At 59.5% G+C, this 21,631-nt stretch overlaps 2 protein-coding genes across 7 annotated transcripts; one reads left to right on the top strand and one right to left on the bottom strand.

Annotated features, from left to right (window-relative positions):
- Positions 1-333: 333 nt before the first annotated feature.
- SIPA1 (signal-induced proliferation-associated 1) lies at positions 334-11,047 on the top strand. The gene is made up of 16 exons (XM_025445665.1): positions 334-428; positions 2,739-3,499; positions 4,211-4,338; positions 4,425-4,601; positions 5,676-5,850; positions 6,520-6,623; positions 6,883-7,040; positions 7,121-7,736; positions 7,894-8,168; positions 9,310-9,531; positions 9,646-9,757; positions 9,853-9,961; positions 10,053-10,154; positions 10,248-10,302; positions 10,500-10,578; positions 10,669-11,047. The coding sequence occupies exons 2-16, from the start codon at positions 2,827-2,829 to the stop codon at positions 10,813-10,815; spliced, it is 3,132 nt and encodes a 1,043-aa protein (XP_025301450.1). The 5' UTR covers positions 334-428; positions 2,739-2,826; the 3' UTR covers positions 10,816-11,047.
- A 1,691-nt stretch (positions 11,048-12,738) lies between these two features.
- On the bottom strand, positions 12,739-21,620 carry RELA (RELA proto-oncogene, NF-kB subunit). Of its 6 annotated transcripts, none has more exons than XM_025445668.3 (11): positions 21,467-21,620; positions 20,825-20,851; positions 20,569-20,741; positions 20,280-20,428; positions 19,564-19,655; positions 18,867-18,998; positions 17,707-17,811; positions 17,279-17,491; positions 15,059-15,139; positions 14,891-14,965; positions 12,739-14,118 (listed from the first exon to the last, which is right to left on the bottom strand). In XM_025445668.3, exons 1-11 carry the CDS (start codon positions 21,471-21,473, stop codon positions 13,523-13,525), a joined length of 1,650 nt encoding a protein of 549 aa, XP_025301453.1. In that variant the 5' UTR covers positions 21,474-21,620; the 3' UTR covers positions 12,739-13,522. The 6 variants fall into 6 exon arrangements, with proteins under 6 accessions (XP_025301453.1, XP_025301454.1, XP_048952883.1 ...); XM_025445669.3 differs by having other exon boundaries at positions 20,569-20,720; positions 21,467-21,602; XM_049096926.1 differs by lacking the exon at positions 21,467-21,620 and adding an exon at positions 21,310-21,360.
- Between the last annotated feature and the right edge of the window lie 11 nt (positions 21,621-21,631).

Genomic DNA, 21,631 nt, shown 5'->3' with positions numbered 1-21,631 from the left:
AGCAGGGTCCAGTGCTTAGTTAAGTGCTCATAAATGGTCAACTGTTTTCTGGGCACCTGCTCTGTGCTGGCCGGTGCGGGGTGGAGGGGTGTGAGGGAAGGGGCTGCTAAACACTAGGAATCCTGCTGTAGCCCTCCCAGTTGGTCTGGAAGGCAGGTCTACGTTTTTGCGTTTCTCAGCCGACGCAGGGGACCCAACCGCGCGCTGCACTGGGCCTGGCTCGGTTCTCTTGCCCGAGTGCGCCGGGTCTGCAGTCCCCGCCCTCGGGGCTTCCCGCCGCAGACTGCTCCCAGGCCGGCCCCGCCCCCTCCGCGCGGCCCCGCCCCCCGACGAGCCCCGCCCCCGAGGCGGAGCCGGTGCTGGAGCAGCAGCGGGAGAGGCAGCGGGACCCCAGCGCGGGAGGAGGCCACCAGGCGGGAGCCCCAGAGGTACCGGCGGGAGCGGGGGAGTGGAAGCACCGCGGTCGGGCCGGACAGGGGAAAAGGCTTGGCGTGGGCCCGGGGGTGGATGTGTGGAAGGGGGTTCCTAGCCGCGTTCGCCGCCTGCACCCTCCTAACCTCTGGGCTCCAGCTCCAGTTCCGAGTCAGCGCGTCCACTCCCCTGAGTCCGACCGGCGGCCCCCACTTCTCGGCGTGACCGCCCGGCCCGGTCCGGCCAGTGTGCGGGCGATTGGATGAGGCGGTCCCTGACTCCTCTGGGCGGCGCTGGCGGCTGCCCCTAATGCCGGCCGTGTGTGGGACGACCCCGCTGTCCCGGCGCTCCCCTTGTCGCGAGGCGGCCTCCTCCCCAGCCTTTGCGCGCCGGCCCCTAGTCTCGGGCCTGGCCTGGGAGGAAACATCTGTCGCACCCCCTGGCAGCAGAAATGGGGTCATGACCTCCAGATGTGCTGGGAAGCATCCAGCGCCTCCTCCTGGGGCAGCCAGGCCTTCCGGATCTGTGGGGGCGGGGCCGGCCCTCTCCCCCCAGTGACACAGGCTGAGAGGAATGTCCCGGCCTCAATGGACCCTGTGTGAGGCTGCCGGGTGGGGGGCAGAGCTCAAGAACACCCCCCAAGGCAGGGCCAGAGCCCAGCATTGGGCCGGAACAAGAGGCAGCTCATGGGCTGTGCACACACACATAGGCAGAGCTCAGCCCACACAGAGCAGAGGCCCACTCGGCTTCCCTCTCATGTCCCCTCCCACCCCAACACACACATCACAGCCCAGGCCGAAGAGCTCGGCCCATGGAGCGAGCGCCTGCCTCACCACCACGTCCTTAACACATGGTCAGCTTTACACTCTTGAACCTTCTTGCGGTCTCCCCATGGTGTTGGGAAAGGGCAGAAGGATTAACCCCATTTTAGAGATGAGAGAACAGAGGCTCCGGGTCCGTGGCAAAGACGGGACTCTTTCTTCTAAGAGAAACGGGAGGAGGCACTCCAAGCTTCCTGGAGGCCCACACTTGCTTGGTCCTGGAGCTTTAGATGAGGGGTACACGGAGCCCCTGCCCCCACCCTGTCCTACCCCAGCCACTCACAGTGTCACTGGAGGATGCATGAAGACCTGCCAGCAGTTGTCTGTGTTCTTAGTGGAGCGTCCCACATCCCTTCCCTGCCTGCCCACACCTGCTGGGGTTCACTTGGGGTGGCTTCCCCTCACTTTCTCACACTACCCTTTGCACCTGCCCCTGGTCGCGACATTTCCGCATCTAGCAGGTCCCTGGGGCCTTGGGTGTCTCAGTCTTACATCCTGTGAGACTTTGAACCTCAGCCCAACCCCCACTCACCCAGCACCCACAAACAGGAGTGGGCAGGTACTACACTGTTTAGGCCCCAGAGATTGACAGACCCCAGATCCTAGCTGTAACATGGAATTACTTCAGGAGAGAACATCCCCTTTTCTGGACCTCAGTGTGACCCTTTGTCACATGAGGTTCAGCCTTCCCTGTCAGCATCAGTGAGTCCAGGTAGGCAGAGGACCCGTGGGTCCCAGTTCCTGCAAAGGGGCTCCAGCCTTGTGACCCCTCCCCCTGCCGCCAGGCATGGCCACAGTAGCTTGCAGAGAGTGAGCCTGGGCCTGTCCTTTAGGTCAGGGTGATGGGTCCCATGACTGAGCTGGTGTGACCCCAACACCTTCCTCAGGATAAGGGGCCGGGCTCAGAGCTGGGGCCACTTCCTGTGCTGAAGGAAGTCCTCTTGCCGTTTCTGTTGCCCTGCCAGTGTCCCCTGGGAACCCCTGTGTCCTTGAGGTATTGGAGTCAGAGGGCCAGGGCACCGAGATCCAGCTTCTGGGTGCCCAGCTCCTCAGGGACCCTGGAGGAAGTGGGAGGGGCAAGTCTCTGGGGACAGGACGTCCTCCCTTTGTCAAGCGGGCAGGACCCAGACACCAGTGGCCCCATGGACAGATCATCTGTCCAACTGGGCCAGGACTTGGTGGGGACCCTTATTCTGGTCCCAGGCCAAAGCCGAGGTGTGTGAGTAGGAACCGAGGGAGCCCGGCAGCCCCAGGGCCACCCAGGTTCCCAGATCCCCAGGGCTAAGGCGAGGACAGCCCAGTCCCCAGCCCTGCCCAGCACTCCGTGGAGGAGGGGGCTGGAAACCTCAGCCTTAGGCAGACAAGGAAGTGGCCAGGAAAGCGGAAGCGGCTTTGATGGTCGCGGAGGGGGCCGGAAGCCACCCTGTGCGTGGTGGAGGACCAGGCTGGTGGCCCGGGTTCCTGTTTTCTCCCCAGGCCCCTCTGAGCAGCCCCCTCCTCCCTCAGGGCAGGAGCTGGCCTGCCACTCGGGCACCGACCACCTGTGCCCGCCAATGCGACCCGGCCCCCGGCGAGCCAGGCCCACGGCACGCCCATGTGGGCTGGCGGTGTGGGGAGCCCGCGGCGGGGCGCCGCCCCTGCGCCCACTGATGACCTCTTCGCCCGCAAGCTACGCCAGCCGGCCCGGCCCCCGCTGACCCCGCACACCTTTGAGCCACGGCCAGCCCGGGGCCCGCTCCTCCGCAGCGGCAGCGACGCTGGCGAGGCCCGGCCCCCCACACCAGCCAGCCCCCGCGCCCGTGCCCACAGCCACGAGGAGGCCGGCCGCCCCGCCGCCGGCCCTACCCGGCTCTTCACTGACCCGCTGGCCCTGCTGGGGCTGCCAGCCGAGGAGCCAGAGCCCGCCTTCCCGCCAGTGCCTGAGCCCCACTGGTTTGCCCACTATGATGTGCAGAGTCTGCTCTTTGACTGGGCTCCGAGGCCGCGGGGGACGGGGGGCCACGCAGAGTCCGCCTCTGGGACTCTGGCCTCTGCCGAGGACCGATCTGCCAGCTCGGACCTACTGCTTGAAGCGCCCGGCTTTGTGAGTGAGCTTGGGGGTGAGGGCGAGCTGGGCCTGGGTGGCGCCGTGGCCCCACCTGTGCCGCCTGCGCTGCCCAATGCGGCCGTGTCCGTTCTGGAGGAGCCGCAGAACCGAACTTCAGCCTACAGCCTGGAGCATGCAGACCTGGGTGCTGGCTACTACCGCAAGTACTTCTATGGCAAAGGTAAGGGGAGGGCTTCCTGGCTGGGCAGCCGTCCCTGTCACCTGAGGAGCACACGGTAGAGCTCATGAGTTGTCCTCTCCCTGTTAAGTTCCCGGCCACATGAAGGATCAGGCTCTGCCTCTGAGGCCAAGGCTGTGCTGCGGAGCCTCGCTTTAACCACCTCCCTAAGTAAGGCCTTTGGCCTCCATCTGATTCATCCTCCTATCCCTGAGGGCTGGGGAGAGATTTCCAATCAACGTTTGTGGGAAGTGAGAACTGAGGCCTGAATACCTCTGCACCTGAGAACCTTGTTCTCGTCAGTGTCCAGAAGGGAGGGTCCAAGACATCCTGCCTCAGAATCTGGGCGTGGCGGGCACGGCCTTGCCAAGGGGGCGAGGCATGGGACCAAGCCTCCTAGGGGAGGATCTAGGCCTGGAAGCAAACAGGCATTGGTCCCCTGCGTCTGGGGCAAGGTGTGATGTGTACAGAGCCGCCAAGGCGGCTAGGCGTCGGCTGGAGTGTCAGGGAGCCTGCACGAATAGGGATTTGGCAGCAGAGGGAATGAGCCTTAGTCTAGGGTCTAGACTAGGTTGATGGTTTAGTCTCAGGAGTCATCACTAGGTGATGAAATGGGGCGTGGGCAGGGTTTAGCAATGGGTGTGGTCGAGCCCCAGTGGGACTCCCAGGGGCGCAGGACCGGTCATCCACTGCCCTGGCTCCCCTCCTCGTCAGAACACCAGAACTTCTTCGGACTGGATGAGGCCCTGGGTCCGGTGGCAGTGAGCCTGCGGCGGGAGGAGAAGGAAGGCAGCGGAGGGGGCACTCTGCACAGCTATCGAATCATTGTGCGGACCACACAGGTGGGCCAGGGTCATGGGATCAGACCGCGGATTGCCTCCTCGGAAACCTGTATGGATTCTGAGGGTCCCTACATTCCCCTCCTCAGCTCCGGACCCTCCGCGGCACCATCTCTGAGGATGTGCTGCCGCCGGGGCCCCCAAGGGGCCTGTCCCCTAGAAAGCTTCTGGAGCACGTGGCTCCGCGGCTGAGCCTGACCTGCCTGCGCCTGGGCTCAGCGTCTCCGAAGGTGCCACGCACGCTACTCACTCTGGATGAACAAGTAGTGAGTAGCCAGTGTCCCCCCACCCCCACCCTCAGCTTAACGGCTATACCTGGTTGCCATCCAGCTTGTCCAGATGGGGAGCACTGGGGAGCCATGGAAAATATGAGAGGCAGAGCAGCCCTCTGGTTGTAGTATGGGAGCCAGACTGGAGGAGCAGGGAGGCCAGGCCAAAGGCTGTTGCATTCATCCAGGCCAGACCTGGTGGTGATGATGGCAGAAGTGAAGAGGAGGTGACAGTCCAGGGATAGATAGGTGGGATGGGAGGATCCAGTGAGAAGATGAGGTGCCAAGGTGAGGAAAGGACATCTGGGCAGCTGGAGAAGGGTGTCTGGAGCTCAGAAGAAAGGTGTGGGCTGGGGGCAGAGACTGGAGTGTGTTCCCATGGAGGCAGCTCTTGCAGTCACTGAGGGCGAAGACTGTGGTAGAGACGAGGCCCAGGCCTGAGACAACAGGGTCGCTAGGGGCTCAGGCAAAGTAAAGTTCCAGCTCCCTATGGTGAGAGTGTGCCAGGATGAAGCCATGCTGTGGGCCCTCAGGGGAAGCTGGGGTTTAGGAGCTGGAGTGGAAGTGGGGCTGCAGGGCTTAGGAGGGATGAAATGAAAGCAGGGGCTGTGCTGTAGACAGGGCCAGAGCCAGAGGGGCCAGAGCACCTAGAGCTGTGCGTGATTGACCCCAGATGAAAAGAAGCCAAAGGAGCTGGGCGCAGGGTGAGCCGAGATGGTACAGGGTCAAGGCCTCCAGGGGCTGGGCTGGGGGTGCCTGGGATTCCAGGGAGGGAAGGACAGGCTAGCCTTGAGATAAAGAGGGTGACAATGTGAACATTTATTGGGATTCAGGATCCTTTCCACCAATCACCTCCACTGTGATCATGTGAGAACTGACCGCCTCCCAGTCCCTTCCCACCTGTGACTTCACTACCTTCCTGAGCACTGGGAGCAGGCCTCTTAGGAGTAGAGACCCAGAGGCAGCATAGGGAGGGTGATGCTCAGGGCCCTGCACAGAGATAGCACAGCCACCCTGGGCATCCCCAGAAGCTGTGGGTACAGGGCCTTCTGACTGTGCCCTCCCCTGCAGCTAAGCTTCCAGCGCAAGGTGGGCATCTTGTACTGCCGCGCGGGCCAGGGCTCGGAGGAGGAGATGTACAACAACCAGGAGGCGGGACCGGCCTTCATGCAGTTTCTCACCCTGCTGGGCGACGTGGTGCGGCTCAAAGGCTTTGAGAGCTACAGGGCCCAGCTGGACACCAAAAGTGAGGCCCAGGGGCTGGGGAGTGGGGCAGACCCGTGCCGAGGGGCAGACAGCCTCCATGAGAACCAACTGCCTTGTCATTTCTCTGTCCCGCATTGTCCCGGGCCTGGGGCTGGGGTTGGAGAGCTCTTTGGGTAGGCTGAGGACGCGGGTCAAAGGCCAAGCAAGCCATAGGCTGGAAGGAGCAACTAGGGTGGTGCCCCTGCTGCCTGAGCTGCAGCCAAGGGGGTTTTGTGGGCACCACGCCTGCCCCTCAAATACACATATTCCACCAGCTCAGCTTCCTGGGGAGCGCCCCTGCCTCCCTGGTTAGAAGGGCCCCAGGGCCCCTTCTGGAGCACCGGTCTTGCCTCCCACTCTCAGCAGCTCCACACATGCTGGTGCCTGGGCCAATATCCATCCTCTCCTGGGACTTCCACCCCCTCATCCCTCATAGCAGGCCATTCCTCATTGGGTCATCATTCTCTCTCAGCAACCCCATGACCGGAGCCTGGAGGCCGGAGCCTGGTGGGGAGGGAAAGGGAGCAGCCAAATCTGAGGCCCTTAGACTTCAGGGCCTGGTGGCATGAAGGGGTAGCCCATCTGTTGGTTGGGGTCATAGGAGCTCCAGACTGCAGGTAGAGATGGCAAGTTCAAGCAGATCCCCCCTCCTCTCCCTCTGCGGCCACAGCGGATTCCACAGGCACGCACTCCCTCTATACCACATACCAGGACCACGAGATCATGTTCCACGTGTCCACGATGCTGCCTTACACCCCCAATAACCAGCAGCAGGTGTGAGGGGGCAACGATGGGGCTGGGGGAATGCCAAGGGCTTCTGGGGGACCAGGGAGAGGTATTGTGGGGGCGGGGGCATTTGAACCTTGGCCTAAGTTCTCCTGAGCTTTAACAACCCTCCCCAAAGACAAACACCCAGACTTCACCAGGGGCAGGTCGGGGAGCCACTGATACCCAGGCTCTGCCCTGACTGAATGAGGAGGGGCCTGGGGGACAGACAGGTCCAGCTTACATCCCCCACCGTTCTAACTCCCAGCTCCTGCGCAAACGCCACATTGGGAATGACATCGTGACGATCGTGTTCCAGGAACCTGACAGCAAGCCCTTCTGCCCTACCACCATCCGCTCGCACTTCCAGCACGTGTTCCTAGTGGTGCGGGCTCACGCACCCTGCACTCCGCACACCTCCTACAGGTGGGTGCCTAAGTGCTCCTGGTTCTGCCGCTGTCAGGGATCCTCCCAGTTGCCCCTAATTCCCGCCTCCCTCCCCCCAGGGTGGCCGTGAGCCGCACCCAGGACACCCCGGCCTTTGGGCCAGCTCTGCCCCAGGGCGGAGGCCCCTTTGCCGCCAATGCCGACTTCCGTGCCTTCCTGCTGGCCAAGGCGCTCAACGGCGAGCAGGCAGCAGGCCACGCACGCCAGTTCCACGCCATGGCCACGCGCACGCGTCAGCAGTACCTGCAGGAGCTGGCCACCAACGAAGTGACCACGACGTCCCTGGACTCGGCTTCGCGCTTCGGCCTGCCCTCCCTAGGCGGGAGGCGGCGGGCGCCCCCTCGGGGCCTGGGGGCCGAGCTGCAGGCGGCGGGGGCTCTGGTGTGGGGCGTGCGAGCTGCGCCTGGGGCGCGGGGCGCGGCGGGGGCCGGGGCCGAGGCCGGCGGGCTGGACGACGCCGAGGTGCCCTGCCTGCTGGGCGTCTCGGCTGAGGCGCTGGTGCTGGTGGCGCCGCGCGACGGCCGCGTCGTCTTCAACTGCGCCTGTCGCGACGTGCTGGCCTGGACCTTCTCCGAGCAGCGGCTCGACCTGTACCACGGCCGCGGGGAGGCGATCACACTGCGGTTCGACGGGGCCCCCGGCCAAGCCGTGGGCGAGGTGGTCACGCGCCTGCAGGTGAGGCCCCGATCCGGGCCGGCCCGCCTTGGCCAAGCTGGGAAGGGGGGAGGGGGCCCGGGGCAAGTGGCGCTCTGAGCCCCAGGAGGCCCCTCTGCCTGGGACCCCGCGGGGGGCGGGGGGCTGGCGCGCCCCGCTCACGCCCCGCCGGCCCTAGGTGGTGAGCCGAGGCTGCGAGACCCGCGAGCTGGCGCTGCCCCGCGACGGCCAAGGCCGCCTGGGCTTCGAGGTGGACGCCGAGGGCTTCGTCACACACGTGGAGCGCTTCACGTTCGCAGAGACCGCGGGGCTGCGGCCCGGGGCGCGCCTGCTGCGCGTGTGCGGCCAGACGCTGCCCACGCTGGGCCCCGAGGGGGCTGCCCGGCTGCTGCGCTCGGCGCCCAAGGTCTGCGTCACCGTCCTGCCCCCCGACGAGAGCGGCCGGCCCCGCAGGTCAGGGCGGGGACGCGGGGAGGTGGGAGGAGCAGGCAGCGGGCCCCCCGGAGCCTGTGCCTCCCGCGTGGCCATGAGCGTTCGCCCGAGAATACACGATCCCATGAGGAAGGCTCGCCTCCTCGGGAGAACCCCGCGTCTCTTAATCTGAGTCACATACGTGGAGTGAAGCCAATTGAGCAGGCTGTCTTCACTGCTCATTATTTAACAGCAGCCCTAACTTTTTTTTTAAGTTTAAAAAAATTATTTAGAGAGAGTGAGAGAGCGGGAGCAGGGGGAAGGGCAGAGGCAAAGGAGAGAGCCTCAAGCTGACTTCAGGCTCAGCTGAGTGCAGAGTCCACGCCAGCTGGATCTCGACCCAGAGATCACGCCCCGAGTCAAAAATCAAGACTCAGATGCTCAACAGACTGAGCCACCCAGGCGCCCCTACAACCCATCTTTTTTTTTTTTTTTAAAGGATTATCCACAGAACATACATGATTAATGACTTGCTGCCTTAAGCCAGTATATGTGAACTTTCTCTGTAAAGGGCCAGATAGTAAATATTTAGGTTTTCTGGGCTATCTGGTCTGTGCTACAGCTACACAGCTCTGCTGTAGCACAAAAGCATCCCTAGATGATTGGTAAATGCAGGAGTTGTCTTTATTCCACTAAAACTATTCGTGGACACTGAAATTTGAATTTTATTGATTTTCACATGTCATGAAATATCCTTTTTATTTCTTTCAACTATTTAACAATGTACAAACCACTCTTGGCTCACAGGAGTACAAAAATAGGCATAGCTGCTAAAACAGAAAAAGGCACAGGCTGGATTTGGTTCCCAGGCAGGTTTTAGATCTCTATACTAAGTGATTTACCTGTGTTATTATTGAAAGCTTCACAGCAAGCTATAAATCTACTCTTATCCCCATTTCACAGATGGAGAAATCAATGTTTGGAGTGAGTTGCCCAGGATACACAGGGGCAGCACTGGGTCTGGAAAAATAGCTAGTAGTCAGGCAAACATTTTCCATTGTTAGGGAGTTTGGAGAGTTCTCCTCCTGGAAGTGAGCCTCAGGTGCATTTGGGAGTAGGTTTGGAGATGCAGGACACTGGTGACTGGGGGTTCCTGCCTGACACTGCCCATTCCTCCCCGCAGGAGCTTTTCGGAGCTGTACACGCTATCTCTGCAGGAGCCCAGCCGGCGGGGGGCCCCAGAGCCGGTGCAGGATGAGGCCCTGGGGGTGGTGACCCTGCTGCCCAACACAAAGCAGCTGCTGGAAGTGTGCCTGCACGATGGTGGCATTCCCACAGGGCCTGGGGATCTGGCTGAAGAGAGGACTGAGTTCCTGCACAGCCAGAACTCACCATCACCCCACAGGTGCCGTCTTTCGGCCTTCCCTCTTCAGCCCGGTGAGGCTGGACAGGCACGGTCTGTAAAGACCAGAGCCATGGGGTGCAGCTTCTCTTGCTGAGCTATCTCTGCTCTCCCCAGCTCCCTGTCAGACGAGGCCCCAGTCCTGCCAAACACCACCCCAGACCTCCTCCTGGCCGCCACAGCCAAGCCGGCAGTACCCAGTATTGGCAGAGAGACATCCCCCACCCAGGTAAGCAGAAACAGGACTCTGGAGCCCAAAGAACAGGGGTGGGCACAGTGGTGATGGTGGACATCACTGCATCCATACTCATTAATACCGTCCAGGATGGGCCAGACAGCTCCAGTGGTTGTGAGGAGAGTGGACACCCGGCCCCCGAGCTGAGGGCCTCCTTCCTTCCACGAACCTTGTCTCTGCAGAACTCCATCAGCAAAAGTGAGTCTCAAGCAAGGTGGGGTATGGGGGTGGGGGCTCAGAGGAGCTGGCTTGGGCTTCCCTGGCTGAGCCCACCTCCTTGTGCCCATAGTCATATCCGAGGCGGGCAGTGAGACCCTGGAAGACGAGTGGCAGTCCATCTCGGAGATCGCCTCCTCTTGCAACACCATCCTGGAGTCACTGTCTCGGGATGGTAAGGCACGAGGCACTGGGGGTCAGAGCCAGGATAGGGTAGGGCTCTTTCTCCTTTTACCTACCTGCTCTAATGATCGCTGTCTCCCCACAGGACAGCCCATCCCAGAGAGTGGAGATGTGAAGGAAACTCCAAAGTCTGATGCTGAGTAAGCCTCCCTGTGGTGATCTAGCCCCTTCACTGTGCCCATGTGACCATACACGAGTTAAGCACTGTCCCAGGCAGGGCTCTGCCTTCCCCCATATACAAGTCTGCAAACGCGCCCATCTCATTTAAGTGGGCCTGGGAGCCAGCCAGAGGTACTGCTGCCGACCTGGTCCCATGACCTGACCCTTATGTCCTCAGGCCAGAATCTGGGAGCCTGTCCGAGAAGGTCTCTCACCTGGAGTCCATGCTCTGGAAGCTGCAGGAAGACCTGGAGAAGGTGACAGGGTGGGCTGGGGGTCGGCAGGGAATTACAGGGCTGCCCTGGGAAAGGAGCCAGCGCTCTGACACACGCCTTCCACCACCCCAGGAGAAGGCAGACAGGGCAGCCCTGGAGGAGGAAGTGCGGAGCCTGCGGCACAACAACCAGAGACTGCAGGCGGAGTCGGAGAGCGCAGCCACCCGCTTGCTCCTGGCCTCCAAGCAGCTGGGCTCACCCACCACCGACCCGGTCTGAGCTGTCTGGCCCAGCTGCAGCCTGGCCACGGACCTGCTTGAAACTGCTCAGGTCATCAGGATACCTGGGCCCCCTGGGGCCCTGGGCCCTCCTCAGGAACTCTCTCTTAGCACTGCCCCCCAACTCCCCCGCTGGATACTTGGTGGTGAAGTTGCCCTTCCCCCATCCTTTGTGTGTAAATATTCTGTGGAGAAAAGGGGACTTCAGGGAGTAAAGAAGCCACTACTCTGTGTCTGTGCGGGTGTTCATGACATGACTAGGGGGAGAGGTTTTGCCCCCAGAGGCTCCAGCCAAGTCCCCAGGACCACTCAGGACAGGCCTTTGGAACACTGGCTCGGGGTTAGGTTGGCACTCACTGAGGGCTTCTCGGGTGCTAGGCCACCCGTTGGCTTTTCTCACAAACACTGGTCTGTTGGGAAGCAGATGGTCACATCCCACACCTATTCTGCATTGTCGGGGGAGCCAGCCCCAGCTAGGCCCTTTTCCTGGAACCAAACGTGAGGGATGGAGATCAGGGGCAGAGGGACAGACGTGGACCTGCAGTGGACCTGCAGGGCGGGGGAGGGAGAGATGAAGTTTAGGGATGAAGGAGAGCCTGACTATGCTCGGATGTAAAGGCTCTGACTTTTTAAGGCGTAGGCCCGTGCTCCCTTGGCCCCGAGAGAGGTGACTGTGACACTGGGAAAGCTAGGGAGGGGCGTGGCCTGGGCGAGAGGACGGGCTCACTCCTTCCCCTGGGGCCTTAGGCGGCGCGCACCGCTCTCGGCTGTCACCCGCTTCCTCTGGTGAGGAGCCTCCTCTCCACTCGTGGTCCAGCTGCAGCCTGGCCACGGCCCGGGTGCTGGGGACCCATCGCGCCCCGCCTCTCGGGGAGCTACTCCGAAGGTTCTCAGGGGTCCTGACCTGACGACCACGCTCGGGACCGCCCATGCGCGGAAGCGCCCCAGGGCCTGGCCCCCGAGTGGCCCGCCCTACTCCAGGCCCCGCCCGTGGCCCCGCCCCCCGGGCCAGAGGCTTGGGGGACGCTCGGCGCTCCCGGCGCTCCCCGGTACCCCGACGCTCCGCGGCCCGCTGGCGTGTTCCAGGCGGCACGCTCCGTGGGAGTCCGCAGCCAGGGCCTGCTGTTCCCAGGGGACGCACTAGCTTTTGAGCAAGCTCCACTGATCACCCGCACGCCTCTGCTTCACCCTCCCACACACCCTCCTGTGCACAGCCCAGAACTTAGATGCCGTCGGACTGTGGGTAGAGGCTTCCCCCGGGCTCCATACCGGCTTCCCCGCAGAAGGCTGTCTGCGCCTGCGCACTTGGAAGGCAGGCTAGCGGGCTGGGCCCTTTCGCGAACACGACTTTACTGCGCCTGCGTGGGGCTGAGCAGGAAGTACTAGAGCTCCGCCGCTTCGGGCTGTGGCCTGGCTTTTGTTTAGGCCTCTCTACGCTGATTTATTTCTTCGGCCCTCGCAGAACAGGATGTCAGAGCATAGACCTTTACCTGGAATCTCCTCTTCCTCAACAGATGTGGACTTTCCCTTGGCCACTCAAGAGATGAAATTCAAACCGTTTTTAAATTCAGAGTCCTTGACCTTTATAGCCTGGCCCCATCCAAGCTTTTCAAGATTGTCTCACACTGGAACGCTGGTAGCGGCTCTGTAAAGACTCTCCTGCCTCTGTTGATCTAAGACCTAAAGCTGGTATGGCCTCTGATGCCCTTCCTGAAACTACTCCATCCCCACAGCCAGTGGGCCCCACTGGGCCTTCTTCTCTATGCTGAGCCCCCACCCACATTAGTTGCCTGCCTTGACCCACGGGCTTTGATCCTCAGACTTCTAGAAGGCACTGTAAATATTCATCCAGCTCTCACTAATGTCCAGCCTGACGTGACCAGCCAAGAGTGTTCGGTTTGCTAAAAGAAGGGAAACCAACGGCCAGCTTGGCAATGAATTTATTAGTTCAGAGTAGAAAGAGCAAGAGTCCAACTGCTTTCATTCTTCAGTAAAAACCGAGCCTCTTGATTGGAGAGCTGCCAGCCTGCCCTCCCCCCTACTCTCCAAACACCTAGCCCTACTATTAAGGCACTTGAGAAAAGGGGGAACAGAAAAGTCTCGGACTGAACCTCCCTGGATCCTGGAAAGGGCCAGTGTTGTCCCACCAGTCCCCCTGGGCCACAGTTGAGCAAGGGAAGAGCTGGTAGAGACCTCTGCTGGGCCAGGGGGACAGGCCCTCAAATGCTGGTGTTAGTTTAAGGACAATGCCAGCACCACAGAGGGGCTGGTAGGGGGCATTATTTTGGCACAAGGTGAGAATGAATCCATGATTTGAGGAAGACACTTGGTGATAAGGCTCTGTGGCCTCAAAGGCCATAGCTCCAGCCCGGCCCTCTCTAGGAGAGTATTAGAAGCTGGAGGGTAGGGATGGGGGCCCCCAGAATTCCTTATAAAGAGAAGGGAGCTGAACATTAGGATAGTGGAAGAGTTTGAGTCCTCCCTGCTCCCCCCTTTCCAGAGAAGTTAATGCTTCTGCTTAAGCACCTCCAAAAAGAGAGACACTGCCAATAAAAGAATAAAATGCACCCCCCCCAAGACATCACCCAAAGAAGGTGGGGGCAGTTGGAGCACATACAACCCCCCCCCGCCCCCAGAATCCGTAAGTGCTTGCTTTGGGAGGGCTTCCATCCCCTGCAACCCAGTGCTCTGAGCAGGGTAACACCCACTTAGGAGCTGATCTGACTCAGAAGGGCTGAGAAGTCCATGTCTGCAATGGAGGAGAAGTCTTCATCCCCTGAGAGGAGGCCGTTGGGGAGCCCAGAGGCCCCTACGGGAGCAGGAACTGGGTCAGGGGGCCTCTGGGACCCTGTCACCAGGCGTGTTATTGCCTCAGGGTACTCCATCAGCATGGGCTCGGCTGTGTGGGGGGCCACAGATACACCCTGGTTCAGCAGCTGCTGAAACTCAGAGTTGTCGACGGAGGCCAGGTCTGTGAACACGGCTGGGTCAGCGCTGTTGCCCAGCAGGGCCCCCAGGTCTTCATCAGCATCAAACTGCAGCTGTAGCAGGGCCTCTGTCAGCGTCCCTTCCCCGGCTTGGGTGGTCTTGGGGGCAGGGGGGGCCATGGCCTGAGCAAGGCCTGGGGCTAAGATTGGGGCAGGGGCTGGGGCTGGCGGGGCCGGGGCCAGGATTGGGGCAGGGGCAGGGGCTGATGCCAAGGCAGAGGTCTGGCTTGAGATCTGCCCCGAAGAAAAGACCATGGGGGAGAACTCCTCGAAGTTGATGGTGCTGAGGGATGGCGTAAAGGGATAGGACTGGGGAGCTGGGAGAAAGAGACAGAGAATCAGGGGCCAGAGGAAGCTGTAGAGACCCACCCCGTTGTCTGTGCCCTAGCCCCTGTGCTAGGGATTAGGATCAACACCTCCCTAGGAGCTCCCTGCCAGCACCCTCACTCCTTCCTTTTACTCCATCTGACCTGTGCAGTTCTATCCTCACCCCCTCCTGTGGGGCCCCACAAAGCTCTCCTAGCCTTTAAGAGAAAGGGATGCTGTCAGAGATCAGCTGGTAAAACTTCAAGAGACCAGGAGCCTGGACACTGAGCCCAAGTAGCATCTAGTGTCATGGCCTGAAGCAGGGCACTTTGTTACTCTTTTTTGTTACTCTGCTACCAGCTACCAGCATATACACTCTACTACATTGGAGGGGATTTTGCTTCCCTAATTCGATTGAGAGCTGAGGTCAAAGACTACATTTTTAAACTATCTCCCAAGGCATCCAATATGGGACCTAGCTGACACAGTGGCTCTCAGACCTCAGTGCTCACTAGTGCATTAGCTGCTTCCTGGGCCATGTTTCCAAAGCCTGATTGCACAGGTCAGTAAGGGGCCCGGGAATGCATGTCTTCACCACACCCCAAATGGCTCTGATGTAGTAACTAGGCCTCAAGCCCTGAGAAACATGAGCCCAACAGAGAGCAGGATTCAGACACCTGCTGGTGAAGCTGACTGCTTATCCCCCCAACCCAGAAGGTGTCTAAACCACAGGCTGAACAGATTTGAGCTTGTAGTTCTGGTGGGACAACAGGAAATCCTCACCTGGCTTGGGGACGGAAGTCGTGCTTCGGGAAGGCACAGCAATGCGCCGGGGTGGAGGCCGGGGGTCAGTGGGTCCTGTGGGGTGAGGATGGGTCAGTTCCTAGCCCCCACTTCCTCGTCCCCTTCCCCCATTGGCCACCTCTCTCATGCTCTCCACTGCCCCCTCACCATTGAAAGGACTCTTTTTCATGATGCTCTTGAAGGTCTCATATGTCCTTTTACGTTTCTCTTCAATCCGGTGACGATCATCTAGAAAAGTAATGGGGAGAAGTGGGCCTCGCTCTTTTCAGATGGATCCCCAAGGCTTTCAAAGGACCATCAGGAGGAAGAGGATGAGACAAGCTTTCCGTAAGACCCATTCTCCAAACCCACCCCACCAGGGAGAAGAGCTGCATGATACTTTGACACACAATTGTGAGACTCCCACAGCTTTCTGAGAAGGCCTGTATCAGCTGAATGTGACAGACCAAAGGCCACAGGGATGACTCCAAATGAAGCGGCCAGGCTCTAGGGAACAGGACCCCTCGTGGAGCCCTGTCTCCAGCTTCTTCTCTTACCTGCACTGCCCAGATTCTAGCTCACCCACAGCCTTGATCCAGGCCTGGCCATGATCTTTGTGCTCTGGGGAAGCTGAGGCACGACGGGCTTGCTGAAGACCAACAGAGACCCGTATTCATTTCTGATGGTTGGCTAGCTCAGTCCACAACCTCCAGGACTGCCTTTCTAAGTACTGTGGCATGTGGGGTAACCCCAAAGTACTCAACACCGTCGGTCCAAAGCCAACCTCATCATCTCACCTCAAAAACCTGGTTCTTCCTCCTCCAGTGTCCGCTCGCCACCCATCTTCCCCACCACCCGAACTAGAAACCTTGAAATCATCATCAACATCTTCCTTTCTCTCACTCCCCACTGTCCACTAACATGACACACATTCACCAAGCACCCACCCTGTGCAGGCTCCACTCTGGCCATAGAGGCTATGGCCGGGAGTAAGCAAAGCTCCTGCTCCCCCAGAAGTGGACATCCTAGCTACACAGGGCAGGGACACAACCATATACAATGATAGGAATGCTGAGGAAGAGACACAGGGTGACATAACAGAACCGGAAGTGAGGCTGGAGAGCTGAGTTTAGATGTGGCCATGGGAAGCTCATCATGTAAAGATCTGGGCCAAAGCATTCCAAATAAAGTCAAGAGCTGGAGCACAGGTCCTGAGGACGGACTGAGCTTAGTGTGTTTCAGACAAAAGGGCCTGGGGGCTCACGAGTACCTAGGGAGGACAGCAGCGGAGGGGTCCTTTGCCATCGGCTCCATGAGGTTCACAGCACATCTTCTCCTGAACCACTGCAGCACCTTCCACCATGGCCTTTCTGCCCTGAGTCTCTCCCTCTCAGCTCCTCTATATACTCCTGCCAGTGTGAGCTTCCAGATCCACTGATATCCCCTCCCCTTGCTTGAACCTTATGTGGCTCCCCGCTGCCTTTAGGATGAAATCTTGGATGAACGCCTCGAGTCTGACACTCAAGGCCCTCCTACCAGCGCCTAATCACTGCCCACTGACAGCTCCCACAAAGTTGCCCCCCAAACACAGTGGGCACCCTCCAACACGCCTGCACCTCCAGGTGCCTGTCCACCTGCCTGGAGAATGCACAGAATTCTGGGTCTTTCTCTACCTTAGATGCTCCCGCTCTGTGAGGCCGTCTCCAGTTCTCTGCACCACCTCCTTCCGGCTCAGGTCATTCTGTCACTTAAGAATCTGTTCTGCAGGTTTGTCTTTCTCATGTGACTGACCTTCCAGAGTGCAGGAAACACACTGCGTTCATCTTTGTATTCCCTCTACCTGCCATGGGCCTTGACACCAAGTGGGTGCTTGGTAATTATTTGTGGCAGGAAATGATGGCTGTTTCAGGGGCTGCTTTCCAAACTCTATTTGACTGCTCTGAGGGCAAGAAAACAGCCTCCGGCTAAACGATGGGCTTTGGATTGAAGATGATGCTGGCTGTTCCTAATGTGGTCAGGTGCCCAAAACCCATGATCATGATCAGATCATGACTATGTGGTAGAGACACACAGTGTGGCGACAGGACCCTAGAGCCAGAGAGCCTGGGTTTAAATACTAACTCTGCAACTATCTCTGTGACCCTGGGCCAAGTTAGATGCTATCTTCCAAAATCAGATTAATTCACTGATACGCTTGGAATAGGACCAAACAGGTAATAAGGACTCAGTAAGTCTTGGGTATTCTTCCTATCAACTGAGGCAAGAAAGAGGCAGACAGTCCCTGCCCCAGCTGCAGATATTCCTGCCCCGGCCTGGGTGTTTGACCCTCAACTACAGCCTCAGGCGTCCAGCCTGATGGCCCTGTTGCTTCCCTCCCCAGCTGTGTACCTGTGTCTGGTAAGTACTGGAATTCCATGGGCTCGCTGAGCTCCCGATCAGAAGGCCGCCGCAGCTGCATGGTGACACGCACGGGAGCCTGCAGGCTGGGGTCCGCGTAGGGAGGTGTCCGGAATACAATGGCTACTTGTCGGTGTACATCAGCTTGAGAAAAGGAGCCTCGGGCCTCCCAGCCTGGTCCCGTGAAATACACTTCAATGTCCTCTGTGGGAGATGGGGCATCAGTGTGGGTCACCACTCAACTCACACAGCTCACTGCCCCCACAATTGCCGAGACTTGTTTCCCGAGATACATCAATCTGCTGCCCCCGAGGTGTTGGTGGGGAGTGTTTAAAGCCAGCCTCCTGACACTCACCATCTCTGCTCAGCCTTGCCCCTCACCTCCTGCTCCAGAGTCTAGCCCCCTTCTGGGTGTGTACCTTTCTGCACCTTGTCACAGAGCAGGAAGATCTCATCCCCCCCGAGGCAGCTCCCAGAGTTTCGGTTCACTCGGCAGATCTTGAGCTCAGCAGTGTTGGGGGCACCTGAGGGTGTGGGGAGAAAATAAGCCCCCTTCAGAGGTCTCCAGGACCGGCCTGCAGGAGTTGCAATATTCCCTATCCATCCCACAGTCAAGGTTGTCCAGAGCTTGCTGACCATACCTCTGCAGCTGAGGTTCAACCAATCCCATGGCTCCTCACCCCCAACTTATTTGGCAACTATTTCCATACTGGTATCACTATGGACCCAGTACCATTCTAGGAACGGAGAACACGACAAAACTCAAACATCTCTGACCTCATGGAGCTTATAGTCCAGGGAAGCAGTCTGGTCACACCTCTTTCCACCAGACCCAAGCAACCTTCAAGGCCCAGTTTGTGTGGCCACAAACCCTTCCCTCCTGACCTCCACTTCATCCTGGTTTCCTGTCCTAAGGGCTCCAGAGTCCTTTTATTTTCATTCATCCTTGCTGTTTACTTGATTAAAACTACAACTGATCAACATGGGCCCAATTCATCTGTGAACTTTTTTTTTTTTTTTAAGATTTTATTTATTCATGAGAGACATAGAGAGGCAGAGACATAGGCAGAGAGAGAAGCAGGCTCCATAGAGGGAGCCTGATGTGGGACTCCATCCCAGGATCCCAGGACTCCAGGATCATTCCCTGAGCTGAAGGCAGACGCTCAACTGCCAAGCCACCCAGGTGTCCCCATCTGTGAACTTTCTATGAGCTTCATCATTGAAGTACTACTCTGTAACATCATCTTGTTCCCGGGAGTTCATTTCCCAGAGTCGTTAGTACAGTTACGGGCACACCATCCTCCCATCACATATTCCAAGTACCTGTCTTCTATCTGACTTCCTGCCAGCCTTGAAGCTAACACCTTAAGGGCAGATCCAGGTCTTCTTTGTCTCATTAACCGCCCCCCCCCCCAACCCCCACCACAGCCAGCACAGAGCTGGACACAGAAGAGGTGACAAATACACTAGATGCCTGCATGAAGCCAGAGCTCCTCTAGTGGGCCATTCCCTGCCAACCCCTTCCTCCTCACAGGCTTGTCCCTCCCTCTACCCTTCCCATGGCTCCTTGGTCACTTACGGTTGTCAAAGATGGGATGGGAGAGGACAGGTGACAAGCGCAGGGGCCTGCCTGCCGGGTCCCGCACTGTCACCTGGAAGCAGAGCCGCACCGCATTCAGGTCATAGTCCCCACGCTGTTCTTCTATGGGAACTGCCACAAGAATAGACGGTCAGGGGACCGGGAGGCGTGGCAGGGGATGAGGGGGGCAGGGAGCTCTGGACCCGGGAGCATTGTCTGAGGGTGTGTCAAACAGTGGGAGTCCTAAAGGAGGAGAGAGAGAAGATTCTAGACCCATCACTGACCTGTGTGACCCACCTGTGCCCCTGGGTGTTATGCCCCCTCACTGGCTCCCAGTTTCCCCAGTGGTAAATGGGAGTGGGTACTGAATGGGCAGCAAAATTCCATCAGTACTAAGAGTCTTGGCCAATAAGGGAGGTGGCTTGGAAGAACCAGAGAGGGTGGGGGTGCTTCGGACAGGTCTCAGCCTTTGCTCCCTCAGCCCTCAACTTGTTTTTTATTTTATTTTATTTTATTTTTTAAATTTATGATAGTCAGGCAGAGAGAGAGAGAGAGGCAGAGACATAGGCAGAGGGAGAAGCAGGCTCCATGCACCGGGAGCCCGACGTGGGATTCGATCCCGGGTCTCCAGGATCGCGCCCTGGGCCAAAGGCAGGCGCCAAACCGCTGCGCCACCCAGGGATCCCTCAGCCCTCACCTTGGAAGGGGTTGTTGTTGGTCTGGATGCGCTGGCTGATGGCCTGCTCCAGGTCCCGCTTCTTTACACACTGGATCCCCAGGTTCTGGAAGCTGAGTCCCTCTCCATGTATTAGTCCCATTGTCTCTGCCCAGTCTGTTCCTCCCTCCCCTCCCCATTCACCAAATCACCACTGTGCTTCCTATTGTGCTGTAAAGAAACCCACTCTTTACCTTGGCTGACAAGCATCTGTGCCCTGCTGCCTGGGCTCCCTACCCTCAGTAGCAGCCGCTTCTTTTCTGTTTCCCAAACACCCTAAACTCACCCCCACTTCAAGACCTTTGCATTTGTTCACTCTGCTTGAAATGTTTTTTCCCATGCTTCTCTGCTCTCCTCACTATTCAAGCCTTAACAGAGAGGCTTTTCCTGACCTCCAACTTGCCGACCTTCCCTCCACCAGTGGGCTATTCTTCCAACCTAACTATGTTATTTTCATCAGTGAAGTTACTTTGGGGGTTCAGAGGTTATTAGGGATCCATTCCTATCCCATGGAGCTCATATCTACTTGACAGTTGAGATGCACAGATGATTTCAAGGCAAAGAGAATCTGCTTGCAAAGCTAGGAGTGAAGAATTCTTCCCAGTGTCCAGAATGGAGTAACACTATAACAGCTACACACCCACCCAGCCTCCCGTCTCCTCACCTCACCCCCCATACCCGGCTGGTCAGGAGTTCACCTGTGGATGCAGCGGTCGGGGCAGAGCTCAGCCTCATAGAAGCCATCCCGGCAGTCTTTCCCCACAAGCTCATGGGGATGAGGCCGGTGAGGGGGGTCCTTGGTGACCAGGGAGATGCGAACTGTCCCTGGCCCCGTGTAGCCATTGATCTGTTCAAAGTACAGAGAACTTCTAGAGACTCCGGGAAGTCCAAACCTAACTCCCAGACACTGCACCCAGCCCCACCCCCCACCTGGAGGCGGCAAACCCACCCTGTGCCCCCCACACCACCACTAACAGTCATGCTGACCTTGATGGTGGGGTGGGTCTTGGTGGTGTCTGTGCTCCTCTCGCCCGGGATGCTGCCCGCTGAGCGGCCCTCGCACTTGTAGCGGAAGCGCATGCCCCGCTGCTTGGGTTGCTCGATGATCTCCACATAGGGGCCAGAGGCCTGGGCGGGCTCTGTGGCCAGACCCGGACCAGCTCCAATCAGGCGGCTGCCCTCCTCGCCCCTAACCCCAGGGCACTCCTCCCCCAATCACCGAGAGGGAAGGCGGTCCACTTACCAGCTGGGAAGATGAGGGGAAACAGGTCTGAAAGGGAGGGAGACAAGGATCAGCACAAGCCCCCTTTCCCCCTTTCCGTCCTTACCGGGGAGCGCCTGCTTCCTCACGGAGAGGACAGAGCGCCAGGCTCCCTCCCCGCCAAGGGCACTGGGGCAGGGCCCGCTCCCTGGAACCTGCGGTGAAACTAAGGGGAAGGGGTGAAGAAGGCAGAAACAGCTGTTTCCCGAGGGAAAACTGGCCAGAGCGCCTTCTCCTTACTGCGGGAAACGGAGTCAGAGGCTGTTCTACTTCCAAAAGGAAAACTACGGAGGGCACCCCCACGCCTCATCCTGAGAGCAAACGGAGTCGGATACACTTTCCCCTAACGAGGAAACGAAGTCAGACCTGCGCCCAGGGCCCCGGAGTGAAGCTGGGCCGAAGCTCCCCGCCACCCCGGAGATTACGGAGTCAAGACCCCGCCACCCAGTGGGGAAACTGAGTCAGACCCTTCAAAGCCCGCCCCGCCCCGCGCCACCATCCGGCCGGCCGCTCCCTGCGCAGCACCCGCCGGCGCAGGAAGGGGCGGAAGGCGGCGCGGGGGCTCCCGTCGCCATCCCCGCGGCCGCGACGCGCCCACCCCGCGGGGTCAGAGGGCGCCCTCACCGTCCATGGCTGGGGTCCCGGGGGCGGGGCCGGGGTCGCAGCTGGGCCCGCGGCGCGCGCTACAGCCAAGCCATTCGCCAGAGGCGGAAATGCGCCGCGCGCGCCCGCCGCCGCGTCACTGCCGGGAATCCGGCCGCGCCTGCGCGCTGCGCCACCTCCGCCGCC

This window comes from Canis lupus, chromosome 18 (genome assembly GCF_003254725.2).
Source record: "Canis lupus dingo isolate Sandy chromosome 18, ASM325472v2, whole genome shotgun sequence".
Taxonomy (NCBI): Eukaryota; Metazoa; Chordata; class Mammalia; order Carnivora; family Canidae; genus Canis; species Canis lupus.
The sequence above is the reverse complement of the archived record's forward strand: the minus strand, read 5'-3'. Positions and strand labels throughout refer to the sequence as shown.